This window comes from Pyxicephalus adspersus, chromosome 2 (genome assembly GCF_032062135.1).
Source record: "Pyxicephalus adspersus chromosome 2, UCB_Pads_2.0, whole genome shotgun sequence".
Classification (NCBI taxonomy): domain Eukaryota; kingdom Metazoa; phylum Chordata; class Amphibia; order Anura; family Pyxicephalidae; genus Pyxicephalus; species Pyxicephalus adspersus.
Window position 1 is genome coordinate 108,195,090 of NC_092859.1, and position 16,306 is coordinate 108,211,395.

Genomic DNA, 16,306 nt, shown 5'->3' on the forward strand with positions numbered 1-16,306 from the left:
TTGTAGAAGTAAAGAATACAGGGTACAGTACGTTACAGTAAAAGTTATCCTTGTCCCCCCCATGGCACTCCCTAGTTGTAATGTATCATTAGGTATATGATTAGGTATAATTGTTTTGTTATTACTGCCATTAGGTATATGGGTTTATTATATGAGATTAAACAGTTAAGTTTTTATGATGAATTAATAAATGTAATCTTGCACTATGATGATAAACTCAACTCTTTTTTTTTACTAAAGTGCTTTAAATTAGTTTTCACAGACATTTGTCTTCATTTGAGAAAAAAACATCTCTTTTCAGATTCCTAAACAGCGGTTGCCAATCGGTGGTCCAAATGTTGGTGGTCCACAGCTCTGGCCAGTGCACCCCCCAGCAGGGTCCTTAACCTGAGACCGCTGATCATGTCCCCTGTATGGACACAACAAAAGTTGCGCTACTGTTCCCCCCAGGATGTTTAGCAAGCAGGTCTGAGCCTGCGATGGGAGAGTTGGAAACTGGAGGATGCGCACACGCTTCTACTACATGCCACCAGATTTAAAATATTAATTTAGTGGTTCGTAAGGTCCGAAAGGTTGGCGACCACTGCTCTAGAGCAACAGTGCAAAGTGGCTTGAGATCAGACAATAATGGTGTACAAGTACCCGTCTGAGCTTATAAAATGATATGTACAGCGCTGCGTAATATGTTGGCGCTATATAAATCCTGTTTATTATTATTAATAATAATAATAATAATAATATATACTGTAGTTCAGTGCAAACTCTTAATCGTCACCTGCTACAAGTAAAGGTTTCTCCAGTCATAGAAATACTAAAACTGATTGCAACTTAGAGACTTCTGCAACATCTGCAGAGAACAGGAAATCATTCTGGCAACGTATCTGCTAGCACAAGCATTTCTCATGCAGAAAAGATTTTTTTCCATCTGTATTTCTGAATTTAAAGGGAAACTCCCAGACATTATAAAAATATAATTAGAAAAACAAGCCCCTGTTTTTTAGTTTTTTAACCTCAATGAAAATTGAAATGTTGCCACATATAACACTTTTGAGCTTACATGTAGTGAGCATGTGGCAAACCTATATATGTGTACAATATTAATGCAATGTATATGATACAGAAAAAACAAACCAAAGATATCTAAAGCTACCAAGATAGACTTGCTTGGCTAGATGATATCGTACATAAGTCAGTTGTGAAGGCCACTGAATACATAAATATGCACACTCATCTAAAACAAACAAACGTGTTTAGGCAATGATTGGTTTAAGAAATAAGCATTCTGCAGACACAGCATCACACTATCAGCTTGCTTCTTAAAGTTAGATTTAAGAAAGAATTTACTCCTAGAAAGATAAACACTATACAATAGAACTAAGGTTTAAAGTCACTGATCACTTTCAGTCAGTAATTACCTGTGAGACACACATTAATGCCACAAAAGCAATTTATTCCTAAAATCATTTCTGAAAAATACATACATAATCAGTTTGAGTGCTGACCTTCAAACACGGCTCCATCAGGCAGAGGTTAACTAGTAATCCCACTTTAACTCCTCCATTCTTACAAGCCCAGCAGTATGGGATGTAAAAGCAATTGAATAAAATGTTCATTCAATTACACTATAGACAATTTACTGCCTTGTACAAACAAGAACTTATCAACAATTTAAACAACAAAAGCTTATATTGGGTATAAACTGAATAATAAAAAGCTTAGCAGTTACAAAAACAGCAATATTTATTGAAAATGCTAAAAAAATAGGAATAATCAAAAGATGAACTTATGTTTTGCATAAAAAAATCACCATAAGATGTCTGATCCTAACACTTTCTATAACTAAAAGCATTTAATACAATTTGTATCCACAAGTCTCAGTCTGCAAATCATTCCAGGATTTCCAACCAAACATCCCAGGTCTGCCTACAAACATAGAAGAAACATGTCATAGCTCTTATCTGGGTTTTTACTTTTATTAAAGTAAATTTATTAGAAGTTTGGTTGGAGGCTGGTGCTGTCTGGATCTGTGTATCACTTGGGTAGACCAACATCACACTAACACTTTTGAGTAACTTGTCTAGTGTTGAAAACATATTCCCCGAATTATATTTAAATAGTGTAATATGATTTAGGATTCTCATGTGACTTTTTGGTATAACTTTTGGAGAAACGCTGAAGAATCATACTATTGTGTCAATGAATAAACACATCTAAAGATATGGTCTATATGAGATTAAAGTCATAATACTACCTGAAAAGGGATAGGTATTTAAATCAATACTGTAGACACAAACCTGTTGCCCAGACATTTTGTCAATACTTGCCTTAATTATAACCACGTCACTTTTTACCAAACATGGAGCTTGGCCATTGCAACTCAAGCTCCCAGCCAATCTGAAACAAAACCCAAAGTCCTTTTCACCAAGGAAAAGACTAGGCCACATAACTTCAGGCCATGACAAAGGGATGGAGGGTGGGTAGCTTCTTGAAATTCTTTTATCTATAGGCTTCCTGGCTCATGCCTGAAACTCTTGGGTCACCAGTCCCTAATCTTCCAAACAAAATAAAAATCCCCTAGTCCTGGTAAGTGCATGCTAACTTTAATAAAAAGAGAAGGAGAAAGGGTTGCATAATTCCATGCTGAAAACATGCACAATTTCTACCGCCCCCTACTCATTCTTCTACCAGAAATTACTTAGTGGAAACCACAAGAAAATAAATATGGAGAGGATTCAGTGAAATACGAACAGAGCAAATATACCCTAATACAGGGACATATGTGTTATGAAAGTGTACACAACACATTTTGGAATGCAAAGATATGCTAAGTAAAGATCCAGTTATAGTTTTATCATGTTCTATGTAATGTTTCTATGCTAAAAATATGATGCAATCTTAACATTGTGTTATTTTTTTATATTGTCATTTTAAGTAATTGATTTTGGTGCTGCAGATAGTCTCACTTAAACATTTTGTATTTCTGATGTATTATCAAATTGCAAATAAGTCAGAAGTTACCATCATTACTATTTAGAACGTAGACATCTCAGTATTGCAAGGTATTATTTAGGCAGATTTCCTGCAATGTGTTCTTAGTCCCACTGTGATTATAAAGACAGATCAAGGCAGTGTTACTTAGCTTCAATTTGATATTCAGTCATTTCAAAAGAAAATAACTGAACAACAACCACAAAACAAGGAAGAACTGTTTTTGAAACTGTACAGCATTACAATAATATTGTATTTTCTATGTATGAATCCTTTCTTTTGTTAACTGAATTAAACCCAGCAGGGAATTCTATCAAATCTTGTATGTAAGAAAAACAGCGGCAGTGGCTGATGTGTTTACTAGCAAAGTGTTACTGTTTTCAAGAGAAATGAATGATGGTGACTACACATGTCAAAATCTTGGCTTGGTACATAAACCAGGGGAAAATGATGAAGTTATATTTACATCCTTTAGATCATTAGTCAGAAAGTATAGGTTTTGTAGCAATAGGTAACACATTTACACATTTTGTTCCTTCGTAGGTGAACATTAAAGGTCACCTTTTACATATCCCTTCCATTCAGCAGGTCTTTGTAACAGGCATACCATCTTCAGGTTTGCTGATATGCAATGAGCTGTGCTAGTTTCTTTTTAAATGCAGCAACAAACAATAAAATGGTCTTCCTGTGTATATACAAGGTATCTATATTTGTTACATAGGAGTTACATAATAGAGTGAAGTTCTTTTAGTGGCAGGGCCACATGAAGAGGTCTGGGAACATTTGCTTGAGAAAGAAAAATACCCAACTAGTCTGATCCATCTATACAAATCTTATCAGAAAATACCTGGGTCTTGAAGCACTTACCCACACCACCCTGACATATAACAAGAGGGACACTCCTGGTGACATTTAAAGTCCATAGTCATGTTTATAACCCTCACTCAAAAGGATCCACAATCTAATGACCCCACTATAGGTATTTGTCATTAATACAGTCAACAATCAATTTTTGATCAGAAGCCAGTCAACCTAAATGCATGTTTTTGGGATGAAAACTACAGTCCCTGGAGGATAAACACACACAAAAATGGGCAGAACAAACTCAATGCAGATAGTGTTCTGGCAGTGATTTAAACCTAGGACCCTAGCACTACAAAGGCAAGAGTTCTCGTCACTGAACTAACTGTGCCACCCATAACCTCTCTTGCTTTAAGGGAAGTCACCATCCTCTTTGGTGACCATTTTCAGGGGGTGCTGAAGTAGTAAACCAATTCCTGCAAAGGCATGAATACCCGCAATCACAGGAAGTGTTGATCGCCACACTGCTTATGCCACTGGTTTCAAACCTATTTCTAGGCATAGCACACATGGCAAAAATTTGGGATTCTGAGTATATGAGTGTGGTAAATGCACTTGCATTAGAGCGTAGCACAACATTTGACTGTGTGCTACTATGCATTGCTATTAACTGTGATACTAAAAATGCTGCATGCACCCTTTTTAGTGATTTGAGGTGCATTAGGCAGTATATTCAAATGCTTAGGCTGCATTTAAAAAGAATAGTAATGCATGTGGACCAAGGCAGCAGAAGTGTGTGAGGGCCTTGAAGAGAACTATTCACATGCATCTATGCCCTTGAAGAATAAGTTACACATACAATATACACAAAAAAAAAAAAAAAAAAACAAGTAACGAAAAAGGTCCCATGTATTTTTAAAACAAATCCGACATATCCGACGTATTTTCACCCTAGAAAACCAATCAAACCATACTATTATTTTATTCAGTATTTGAATAGCTCCACAGATGCAAAGATGTTATTAGTGCAAGTAAATGTGATGAAATACTTGGGAAAGTGAGTGCCACTTGTTAGATTCCCATAAGATTATGATTTCATTAGCTATTTGAAGAATACCCAAGAAGACATTCATGGAAGGACTAATCAGGCATGGCATATAACACACTGAAACAATTTATCAAGTTGAAGAGTTCAAAATCACACAATTCTCTGTAGAATTCCAGGATACAATGAATTTGTTTTCTGATAGTCTTCAAGTCAGAAATCTCACATGTATCATTTCAGTATTTGCTCTCCTCCAATTTTTCCAAAGTACTGAAAGTATAATGAATGAAAAGATACTTTTCCTAACTGAGCACCCATAAGAGTTGAGGAAGACTCTCAGGAAGGCAATATTTCTTTTTATTGTTATATGTAATATGTATTTTTGTTTACAGCAGAGTTCAAAATGTCTTGGAAAACTAAGGAGGTTCTAGGGATCGGAATGAAAAGCAATCTTAACTGGACATAAAGATATGCACCAGAAACCTCCCACCCTTAAACCTGAGATGGCATGTTACAGCATTCATAGTGTTTATGGTTCTTCTCACCCTCATTTCACTAAATTAAGTTGCAGCATTTGTAGAGTTGAATGTCTTTCAACAATTCTCATGGGCAGGTTCTTAAAAGTGAAGAGCCAGCAACTCGGTAATCACGGAAGCTAAACACGACAGCTAAGAAACTAGAATTTGTGTGTTTCACTAAACTACAATAATATCAAGCATACTGCAATGCAAGTTCTGCTACTGACTGGTAACTAAGTAATCTCTGTTTAATTTAGGGTGAAACAACTAGGAAAGTGACACCAGAAACAACAAAACTAAATAGCATGGTATATTTTCAGTATTACTTTTTTTCTTAGAAATTGCCATTGATGTCACTAGATTTGGCCACGAAATGACTAGATCTATAGTATTTACTTGAGAGGTACTTTTAAAGACAAGTTTTTTTCCCCTGAAATAACAGCATTTCCCATTATTTTACCCTAATGCTTGTTCTGGACTTAAATGTATTCACTTGACTTCATTCCCAGGTGTACATAAGCTCTCCACAGACATTAATTGGCTTATCCTGCAGTCTCCTGTGGATGCTAATTGTTTTAGGTTGATGTATGTTCTTAAAATAGACTTAACACAGGTTCTGGACTTTGAATAAGAAAGATTGCTTTCACTTGCTGGAAAACTATTTTTTTTATAAAGAGAGAATTATATTGAACAGGATTTGTATTTTCATTAAGCTGCTTACATAACAGCAGGCAGCGGAAAAGAGGGAGATCATTTATGCTCCAATGTCAATGAAATAATATTCTAAGCCATATTTTCTGTAAAAATAAACAGGAACTTGTTAGCATAACAAGGCTTAGATTTCCCTATTTGCCAACATAAAGGCCATAGGATTACAGTGGAAAATTAGCGCTACTGGTGATTATAAGTGAGTCATATTGTTCAGAAATGAGCAGTACGGTTCAAATTAAGTATTTTGACCACTCTATAAAATATGTGCATTGTGCATGTGCAATGTGCTACGAGCATGGAACAGACTGCTTGTCATTTATGAATGTTAGATAAATATTATTGACCCATAGCTGAACTAGAAATTATGTGAAGGATATCCAGAAAACCGTGTGCATGGCTTAGCCAAAGTATTTTTCAAATGAGGAAATAGAATTGTTTAATGTTTTTTGTATATTAAAGGATATATTTTATACTAAGTGCAGCACGAGAGAAGTGCCATGGTCTTTTCTACAAAGCAAATTTCTTTCTTTTACTGAGTGTACTTTCCCAATAAAACAGGTGGAAACAACACCAGATTAGACAGAAAACATTATTACAAGCAAAGGAAAAGAGGGGACATTAACTGAGCTGGATCTTCAAGTGTGCCCAAGGCTGCGTACAAGTGTGCAATAATTGTCGTTGGATCTTTCAGAATCGTTTCCACTGACAAAAGACTGTACATTCAGTGCCCTTCTGCTATATGGAGAGGGGAGGGGGAGAATGACCACGCTGATCTCTTCCTCTTTACTTGTATTAGGATCGTTCCTGGATCCGCCAGGACTGATCCATGTAGGACATTGGACGAGCGCTGCACTCGTGTTAGGTTCTCGTAGCCTTACGTTAGAACATTTACATACTGTTACATCAAAGCTGGACCCCAAACTTACCTTTAGTTTTGTAGAGTTGTACAGACTCCTCTGCCGTAATAAAATGTTTTACTCTGATTTTACTGAACACTGTGAGCTTCTTGGTTCAGGCATTAGAAGCTTCATCAAATCAGATTCTGCCTGATATCCAGGCTGGAAGGCATGTACCATCACTCAGCCCTCTTCCCTACTTCAGTGTTTCTCAACAAGGGTTACTCCAGAGGTTGCTAGTAGTACTTGAGCAATGAGCAATTTGATCCTCTCAGGCAGTTACCACTGACACCAATGATCTGTTTGGCTATCTGTAAGGCAGACATTCTTCCCATTGGCCAGCAATGAAAAAAGCATTCTTTCCAATGACCACCAGGCTAATATACTGCGAGCTGTCAATAAAGCAATTATAACTGGGGTCCTAGAGATCTGAACATTATTTCATGGTTCCCCTATGTAAAAATGACTGTCTCTGACCTACCCTGACCTACCCTTTTTATTCACTGGATTTCAAATCCTACATTTACAAAGGCATCATAGCTGGGTGTTACCATAACTGAGGGTTTGTGCAGAACCCTGACAACTTCTTCCACCAGCCTCGATCTTCCTGCATTGCAGGAAGAAGCACAAAGATCAAGTGTTGATGTCAGCACGTGTTTTTTTGATGGTATATGATATATTTTGATTTTGGCATATTGATGGTAGAAGGGAGAAGGAACCAGAAGGCAACAATAAGGCAAATTAAACTTTAGCTTTAAGATAGCCATTTTTTGGGAATGGGATGCCAATGCATGACAACAGAACACAAACCAGATCTGCACATTTTTAAAACAACCAAGTGCACATTCGTCAATACCTACAGAATTGTAAATTGGGGTGCTATTTTTAAATAAATGGCACAGCAGCACATAGCATACTGTGTTGTGTTAGTATGTGGCAACACACATGTTCTACCACAACACAGTTTGACACTAGCCTAAAATAACACTCTCTTTGCTACTGTTGTTGACCTCTCCTGAAAATGACGTTATGTTGATCATTTCACTTAAATATTATGTCAATTAACTGGGACAAGTATTTGGGTCAGGACTTCTGCCTTTTCTCAGATTTTCCTGATTGTTTTCTCTGGGTCAGTGACTCAAATTATTAAAGTCAGTGAATCAGCACAAGAACCAAGCAACTATCATTATTTTTTTTTCAGAAAAGGTTCAAAGCTGGCATGGGAATATATTGAATTGGGTACTGAAACACATATGTCGCCACAGCACACGGCAATGCACTCTGAAGACATCTAAATCAGCTCATTAGCCAAAAAAGTGGATCAATTGCACTCCTACGAAAAAATGCACTAATAAATTCTGATTCCCATATTATTTTTATCCAGATGTGCTTGTATGAAATCATAATGCTTATGTGAAATCATATACATTTACAGTGCGTACAAAACAGTCACTTTTGCAATCAGGTTCTAATTAATAAAAAAGCCCTGAGGGTTTTTGTGATCTTGATAATTACATTCAGAGTCTCTAGACAATGACTTTCCAGATTGTTAAAGCTTAGTAATTAATCATTTAATTTATTTCACAGTATAAGATTATCACGCTTTTGGTAGACTTTCTCTACCTTCACATGGACATCAAATGCAAGTGTCAGTGAGTTCAAAAAATGTCACTTCCCCATACTTGCCTATTTGTCAGTTACTGTTTTGCGACCTGTTGACCTGAACATTGAGGGCAGCATTTAATTAGTTCTGTTCCAATGGTTTTAGTTGCATCCCAGAAGAGTTTTGACAGCAAGGGCAGAATGGAACCTTCAAAACATGTATGCTGAGTGCACTTTTGTATCCAGCACATCAGACTAGCCCTAAGTAGGGCCATACAGAACCTATGAGGGCAAATGGGGTATGTGTAGTATATAAGCTGTAATGCTTCTTTAGAAAAAAGATTTCATGTCAGAAACTGAGAAGGTGAGTTTAAGGAAGAGATCCAAAGGATGACTTTACACAAAAAAATAAAAGTGCAAAAACACTAACACAAAAAAAAGTGGCGCTTTTAAGGTCCTCCTCTAAAGAGAAATGTCCACTTTTCCCTGACCCCACCACTCATCTCGGGAAGTAATGCTGCAGAAAGGGGACTGGGTTACTTGACTCTCCCCTGGTTGAAACATGGCCGATCCCATTCCCTGCTGATCCCATTCCCACCAAGTACTAACTTTGGAGCTTTACTCAGGAAAGACTCCCACTAATCGAGACCAACTAACCATAAAGCCAAGGAGCTCTCCAAGAACGTCACGGCTGGCCCATAAGGTTACCAGCACCCTACATTCCAAGAGACATAAAAACACACAAGTGACAGTGACAAAAAATAATTAGGTAACTGCTCAGTGAATAAATATCTTGAGATGCAATTACTTAAAAAGTATATTTTATATTATACTACCAGTAATTTCAGGTTGCCAACTGCTGATTCATCAAAGATGGGTCTCATTTACTTAAACCACCATTATAGTGAAATGACCAATCATTAATTATAATGTTATGAATATTGTTCAGAAGAAAGTGCACAGAATATTGTACAGTATTGACAATATTGTACAGAAGAAAGTGATATCTCTCTGTGCTCTCTGATCCCAGCACACCCAAAGATCAGCGCTGAAAACAATCATAGTTTATGTTGCCTAAACTCGATGCCAAAGATGATCCTCTATTCCTATTAGGAGATGCTCATCTGTCCAGGGACTCTGTGCTGTGCGGCATCCCAGTATAAAACACTGTTTATTCTGTCCAGCGATGTCATTTGCAGCAGCCAGGAGAACTAAGATAGCAGCAGCCCCTGTTTTTCTTTAGTCGTGCAGCCTGATGTATTTTATGGCATCCCCGGCATCCATTGTTAGGCTGTACACAGCTGAAGGGGATTCTAGAGGCTGATCAGCTCCTGACTCAGTCCTGCACTGCTATTGGCTGCTGGGACTTTACACCTCTCTGCTCCCAGTCAGCAGTGCCGGTTGTAGTGTATAGCTAGGCTAATCTGTACTGAAGCGTGTTTTCATCTGTTTTACTGTTGCTGACCTTGCCTGTTCCTGACTTATCGTTTGTATGCAGCCTTGATCGACCTTTTGCTTGTGACCCTGACTCTGCTTGTGTTTTGCTCTTGTGTACTTTGTTTGGTGGACAGATATTCTGTGTATGACCTCTGCTCTGTATTCTGCACTTGGCTCTGTTGGCATCTTGGTACTGTCTTATCTGTGGGCTCCTGGCTTGCTGCCAGCCAATCCCCAGACACCATCCCTTGTGCAGTAAGTCCTGGGGGCAACCGAGTGCTGGGAAATGCAAATAGTCTCCTGAGGCTGAGCGGGGGCTCGCTATAGGTGAAGACTGTGGTGTTAGATTGGGGGACTGGTGTCTGGTGAGGACTGGTGCTGACCAGAGCCTTACAGTCACTGCTGTGACATTTAAAAAATATCAGTAAGCAAAACATCTTAAGACTTTTATACAAAAAGTCACTATTAAACAGTAGTGTCCATCAATCAAAGAGGGGTTGGCTTTATGGTAACACATTTTCTGGGCTTTTTTTCAAATGCCAAAAAACTTGAAAAGTATTTGAAAAAACAGAATATTAGGTCATGGACTCCATTATAAATAATACATTGTTAAGAAAACTTCAGCTTAGAACTCACAAGAAAAGGAGCTTAAGGCTAAATAATAACACAATCTGAGAAGCTAAAAAATTAATTATTCTGTAAAGATAAAAACAAAGTCTGCTTCAAGAAACATTTTCAGATGAACAAAATGTGGGGATTATATTAATTAAAGTGTTTGTGCAGCCAGGTAGGAAGGAATTAAAACCGATGTCAGTTTATTTTTTGTTTTGTTGTCCTGTTGGGGAGATTTCTTTCACTTTTTAGGCTCCTCATGTAGAATGATATTAAAGATATTAAGAAAGATATTAAAGATAAAAAATGATATTCTTTAATATCATTCTACATGAGGACAAGTTTGGATAAAGTAGGTAGTACGGAGCATATAGTAAGTTATCTCCACATATCAACATATTCCGCTACTTAAGACAAATATCCCTATAATGACAAATATTACCTAATCTGAGAGTTGGTTTATTCAGTGCTCAATCCAAACGTCTTGATCTGCTAGGTACAACAGACTGAATCACTGGAATATTATACAGGATTATCACATCCACCAAATTTTATTTTATTTAGTATATTAGGTATTTACCATCACTTTAAGTTAGAATAGGTCATGATAAGATTTATCATATAATAAGGAATATAATTTAAAGATGTTAAGTAAAATCAAATAAAGATGTAGCTACCCTTAAAAGAGTCCAAAAGTTAAGGTAAATTGTTTAAATCTTATGCAAGCATAAAACAGAAATCCTCCAATATTAAAGTTGCTCATTAATAGCAGAATATTCATACTATTTAAATTAATAAAATGGTCCTGCCATGTAAAACATAAGTTCTCATCAAATCTAAAATTGCAGAAGAGATAAAAAGTCACGTAGATTTGCACTCAAAACATGCTTTAGCATCTGCTGTGTTGGGAGATTCTGGAACAAGATATTTACATAAGCTCTCACATCATATCAGATCTGTACTTGTTTTCTCTTTCTGCATAAATCCACTTAGGCATATGTGTGCTGGCTAGCCACACTTGTATGAAACAGCTTGAATACAAAGCATGTAGCCAAGAAGCAGATTTTCAGTGTAGGGGGTCTTTTAGATGAGACATTTTGCGGATTCCTGATAAAAAAATGCTCAAAATCATTGTACAATAATTTGAGAAGCTAGCAGTTTTGTACTGATGCAGCTTTGTTCATTGACTGGCATTTTCTATCTATTGGGGACTATTTTATAGTGTAAAATTCAATGGCGTAATGTATGGTGCTATTCAAAAATCAGCCTGTAACAGTTAAGAATGGCTGACTAATGAACACTATGTTCTGATTGGCTTTAAATGATTACTACATGAAAGTCCTATAGTACTGCAGTTCATTGAGTCTTGCCAACATAAATACCAGTTCAGAATACAGGGATTCCTAAAACTTAAAGAAAATGGCTTTTTATTAGTGTATGCAAAGTAAAATACCATAGATTAGAGCCACCACATTTACTGGCATTGACAAAGATGAAATCTAGTAGACCATACCTATGCTGTCATCTCCTGTCACTTTTTACATTCAGAAAAGGGGCCACAGAAGCACCAGGATCTCCATGTTGCATCGATTTTTATCAATAGTAACATCCACTTTTAGTATGTCTTATATTTGTGCTTGAGAATTTTATTTATGCTTTTTCCAACTGATTTTGTGCTTTCTAAAATGATTAGTACTTACTTCTTTAAAACAGCTATTTCATTTTCTATGCTGCTCTCCTTCCCTTTTAGAGCTTTTTTTGGAATGCACTTCACTGCAAAAAGTTTTCCAGTCACCTTCTCTTCAGCTAATACCACTTCTGAGAATGCTCCCCTATGGAAAATGATAAAACAAAGTTAGAGATTTTGGGATTTTTGCATGTAGATCTTTTAGAACATACACCCTTGCTTATTCAAAACCAATCACAATCACACATTTCAAAAACAACACAAAATCATCCCTCAATATTACTAGGTTAACTTCAGTACAGAGAAGTAATAAATAGCACGTAGGAGAAAAAAGCATCATTACCTATAGTTTAATACAGGGAACTCACCCACATTATGGCGATGGAAAAAACTCTTTTAAAATGAAATAGTAACAGGACAATATTTTAGGTGTATGAAATAATTTATAATAAGGAATCGCATTATATGTATATCTGCAGGTGGGTAGCTTATGTCTTGAGTAACCTAGTTTTAAAGGGAATCAACCTCAATGTTGTTTTCCCTGTGTAGAACACAGACTATTTTAATTTTATCTTGTGCTGCCCCAATTTATCAAACTGGCTTGGTATCAATTTTATGTGCACGATGATATAAGTTTTGTATTGTTAAGTAGAGCCCATGAAAAATATTTAATTCATTCACTAAACACATGTCTACACCTAAGGAGTGTCATAGACACGTGTTGTTATCTAGAGCACATGGTCACTTCAGTGGCTCTCTCCACTCAACTTCTAATAAAGCTGTGCCTCAGATAAAAACCTATAAATAACAGGTGAAAACTTATATAAGCTCAGTAGAATCATAATAAATGATATACCAAGCACAATGTGCCATAATGGGCTATTAGAAATCATAATTTAGTTGTCTGATTATGGAGAAATGAAGTATTTTAGGTTTGTTGTGGGTTTTTCTTGCATTTCTTTGTTTACAAGTAGCACAAATACATGCAGGACAGAAAGACTGCTTTAAAAGCAACAAAAAGTTTTAAAAGCAACAAAAACAGAGATGCAAGCAAACTAGCATCTTAAGAGGAAACTTTCAACGCCCACAGATCTCTTTTTTCCTTTGAAATGGCGTTTCAGTTTGAGTATTTTGACAGAACAGGCAGAACCTCTGTAAACTTTCTTTCTCTTATGTCAGAGAAAAAGAAAATGGGTAAAAGTCTTTTAATGTGGACAATAACAGAGTAGAACACAGAACCTGTAACCTTAATAACCGAAATTCTTCCAATTTCCCTTTAAACCCTTTACCATGCCTTGAGGTTGATTTACTAAAGAATGATAGGTTGTTCACTTACTGAAGCATAGTGAACAACCTATCATACTCTAGTAAATCAACCTCAAAGCATGTTAAATGGTTTAAATGGAAATTGGAAGAATAAGCTTAGGATAGTTCACTTAGCTTAGTAAATGTAATGCATGTAAATGTACCCATCCAATTATGTCACAGGAAAAATCTTTGACGGGGAATTTACACACAAATTTGGCAAGTATTAAACACTGTAATTTAAATCCAGTGCATTTGTGTAATCAATAAACATTTACAAACACGAAACAAAAAAAAAAATAGTCTAGGAATTCCACTATTGTTTTGGCACGTCTTTGATGGCAAAATTAATACACTTTTCAGAACAATTCAGATACAAGTAATGCCATTTTTTATTCTTTGGTTGCTGAGTGACATACAAATGATCTACTATTGAATTCACGTTGATGATGGATTAGACCAGCACTGCTGCTTACGGATCTGCGTAGTTCATTGATCTGTTTACTGTTAATACAGAAATCTGCAGCACAACACCATTTTTACAAGGAACAGTTCTATGACATTTTAATCAAAACTTTTTATTGAGTCTGCAAAGTACGATTTGTTTCCTTTACCATGCCACAAACCAGTAATGTGTAAGGTTGAGAATATATGTGCTGTGAAAAACTGGATTGTAAATCCCAGTAAAAAATGTTTTTATATAACAGTGAAATCCCAAAGGCTGTTAGTCATAAGACTTTTGCATTTGCAACCCTATCAAATAAAGAGCTGCTTAGCTCCATCCCCCAGCACTACATTCTTCCCTGGTTATCCTTTCCGCAGAGTGGCAATGTACTAAAAGAAAGCTAAGTATATCCTGGACCTTAAGGCAGACCTTGCACCTGTTTATTAAGGAAACTTTAACGTCCTAATTTAAATGTGCCCCTAGATGGAGAGTAAACATACTGACAAAACCACGCTTCTGTCATCCAAGCTACTGTTCTCCTACTGTAGATCCTGTGGCCAGATCCACTGTAGATCTTGTGCCACCAGCCATCTTTTTGTTTTTTGTTATTGGAAGCTACCTTTCTTGTTCTAATTCTTGTAGCCAGTGCATTGTCAGATCACATGCATATTTACTCTCTATTGTACATAAACATACAACACAATTGTTTTCTTTTTTTGGAACGACTGCCCCTAGGATATATGAAAAGGATATCCAAGGTGCTGCAAAAGAAAAATATGTTATATTTTAAAACAAGTCCCCACTACTTTCTATGGCCGCAGCCATGGAACAATTCATCAGCAGAAACACCTAAAATCTTTTATGTTTAGCAGCTCAGTTTACCCAGAAACCCTCTCCTAGAGAGCTCCTGCTCTGAGTTAGGGTGCAACTAAACGTCACCGTACTCCCATCCACATTCCACTGCAGTCTTCTTCCTTCTTCTCTTCCTGGAAGACATCTTCTTCCATCTTCATTGATGGGCAAAATCCTCCACATGGCACTTTGCAGGTTACACAAGGCTGAAGACCTCATCCTAACTTCTCTATGTCAGCATTGCGCCCATCAACAAGCACCAGAGTCAAGTGAGTTACCACACTACCTAGAAGTATTCAGTATTTCCCTTTGGCAAATGAAAAATGAAACCATACGGGTAGGGGCAGGAAAAGGCATGCTGTATCTTTGTCCTACATGCACAAAGCATAAATTCAACTTATCTTATTGAGCTCTCCTTTCATTGAAGAACTCCATAAGTATTACCTTAGTGTCCCCTTAGCATATCTCTATATGCTGACAAATTTAATTTTGAGTCAGAATTGCAAAAAAACATTTATCATAATACAAGGCACCTTTACCTTCATTGTAGATGATAAAAGAGAGGTGCTATCACGTACTTGGTTTTGGATAATAACTGGATAATGATTTTGGACTCTGGAATCCATCTGGACCCTGCCTAGCGGGGGCCTTCTTAGAATGTTCATAAACAAATCCTAACTGTATATATATATATATATATATATATATATATATATATATATTCCTTAAACTGTTTTATTCTACGAGGTGTACATATACCAGGCCATTAGATATAAGGAGGTTTATTTATATAAAATAAAAAAAAAGAATAATACAGGAATAGCCAGCCAAAACCAGTTTGCTTTCATTTCTTACATTCATTTCTTTCTTGAAGAAAAAGAACACAGCATGACGCTATTGGCTTCTACTAGCAACATCAATAGTTTCATTTGCACTTGTTTCCATAAATGGCCTCTTATGTGATTATACCTCTGATTTTTCAAGAAGCAATCTAATGCCTAAGGACAAAACCGAAGGACCTATAAAGGCAAATTATAATGATTCAGCTGTCAGGGACTACATATCACAGCATGTCCTTCCAGCTGGAGGTTAACAGAAGCTTAGATTTGTAGTTGCTTAAAAGCGTAACAACAGCTGAGTCATATTTGTGTTCTTTTTCTACATACTTATTGAAAAAGAACAGCTATATATGTAATATTAGCATTTTTGAATAAATAATATAATTATTCTTTTTTTAAACTGTATTTGCATTAAGCTATTCCAACTAGAAAATGTTATGAGCAAACAGAACTGATACACTGGTGAAGATCACTAAATAATTCTGCTGCTTTCACTGTGCATACATATAATCAGTACTACTTCATATTTCACTAAAATGATGTTCATGGATGTCAATATAGCACTAGT

General features: G+C 36.4%; 1 protein-coding gene across 1 annotated transcript in view; it reads right to left on the reverse strand.

Moving 5' to 3' along the window:
- Positions 1-16,306, reverse strand: part of CAMK1D (calcium/calmodulin dependent protein kinase ID) — a gene marked incomplete at its 5' end in the record, with an annotated part of 173,929 nt that overhangs the window by 67,049 nt on the left and 90,574 nt on the right. Inside the window, 1 exon segment of the mRNA XM_072399053.1 lies at positions 12,311-12,442. Within this exon segment, the coding sequence (XP_072255154.1) occupies positions 12,311-12,442 (132 nt within the window).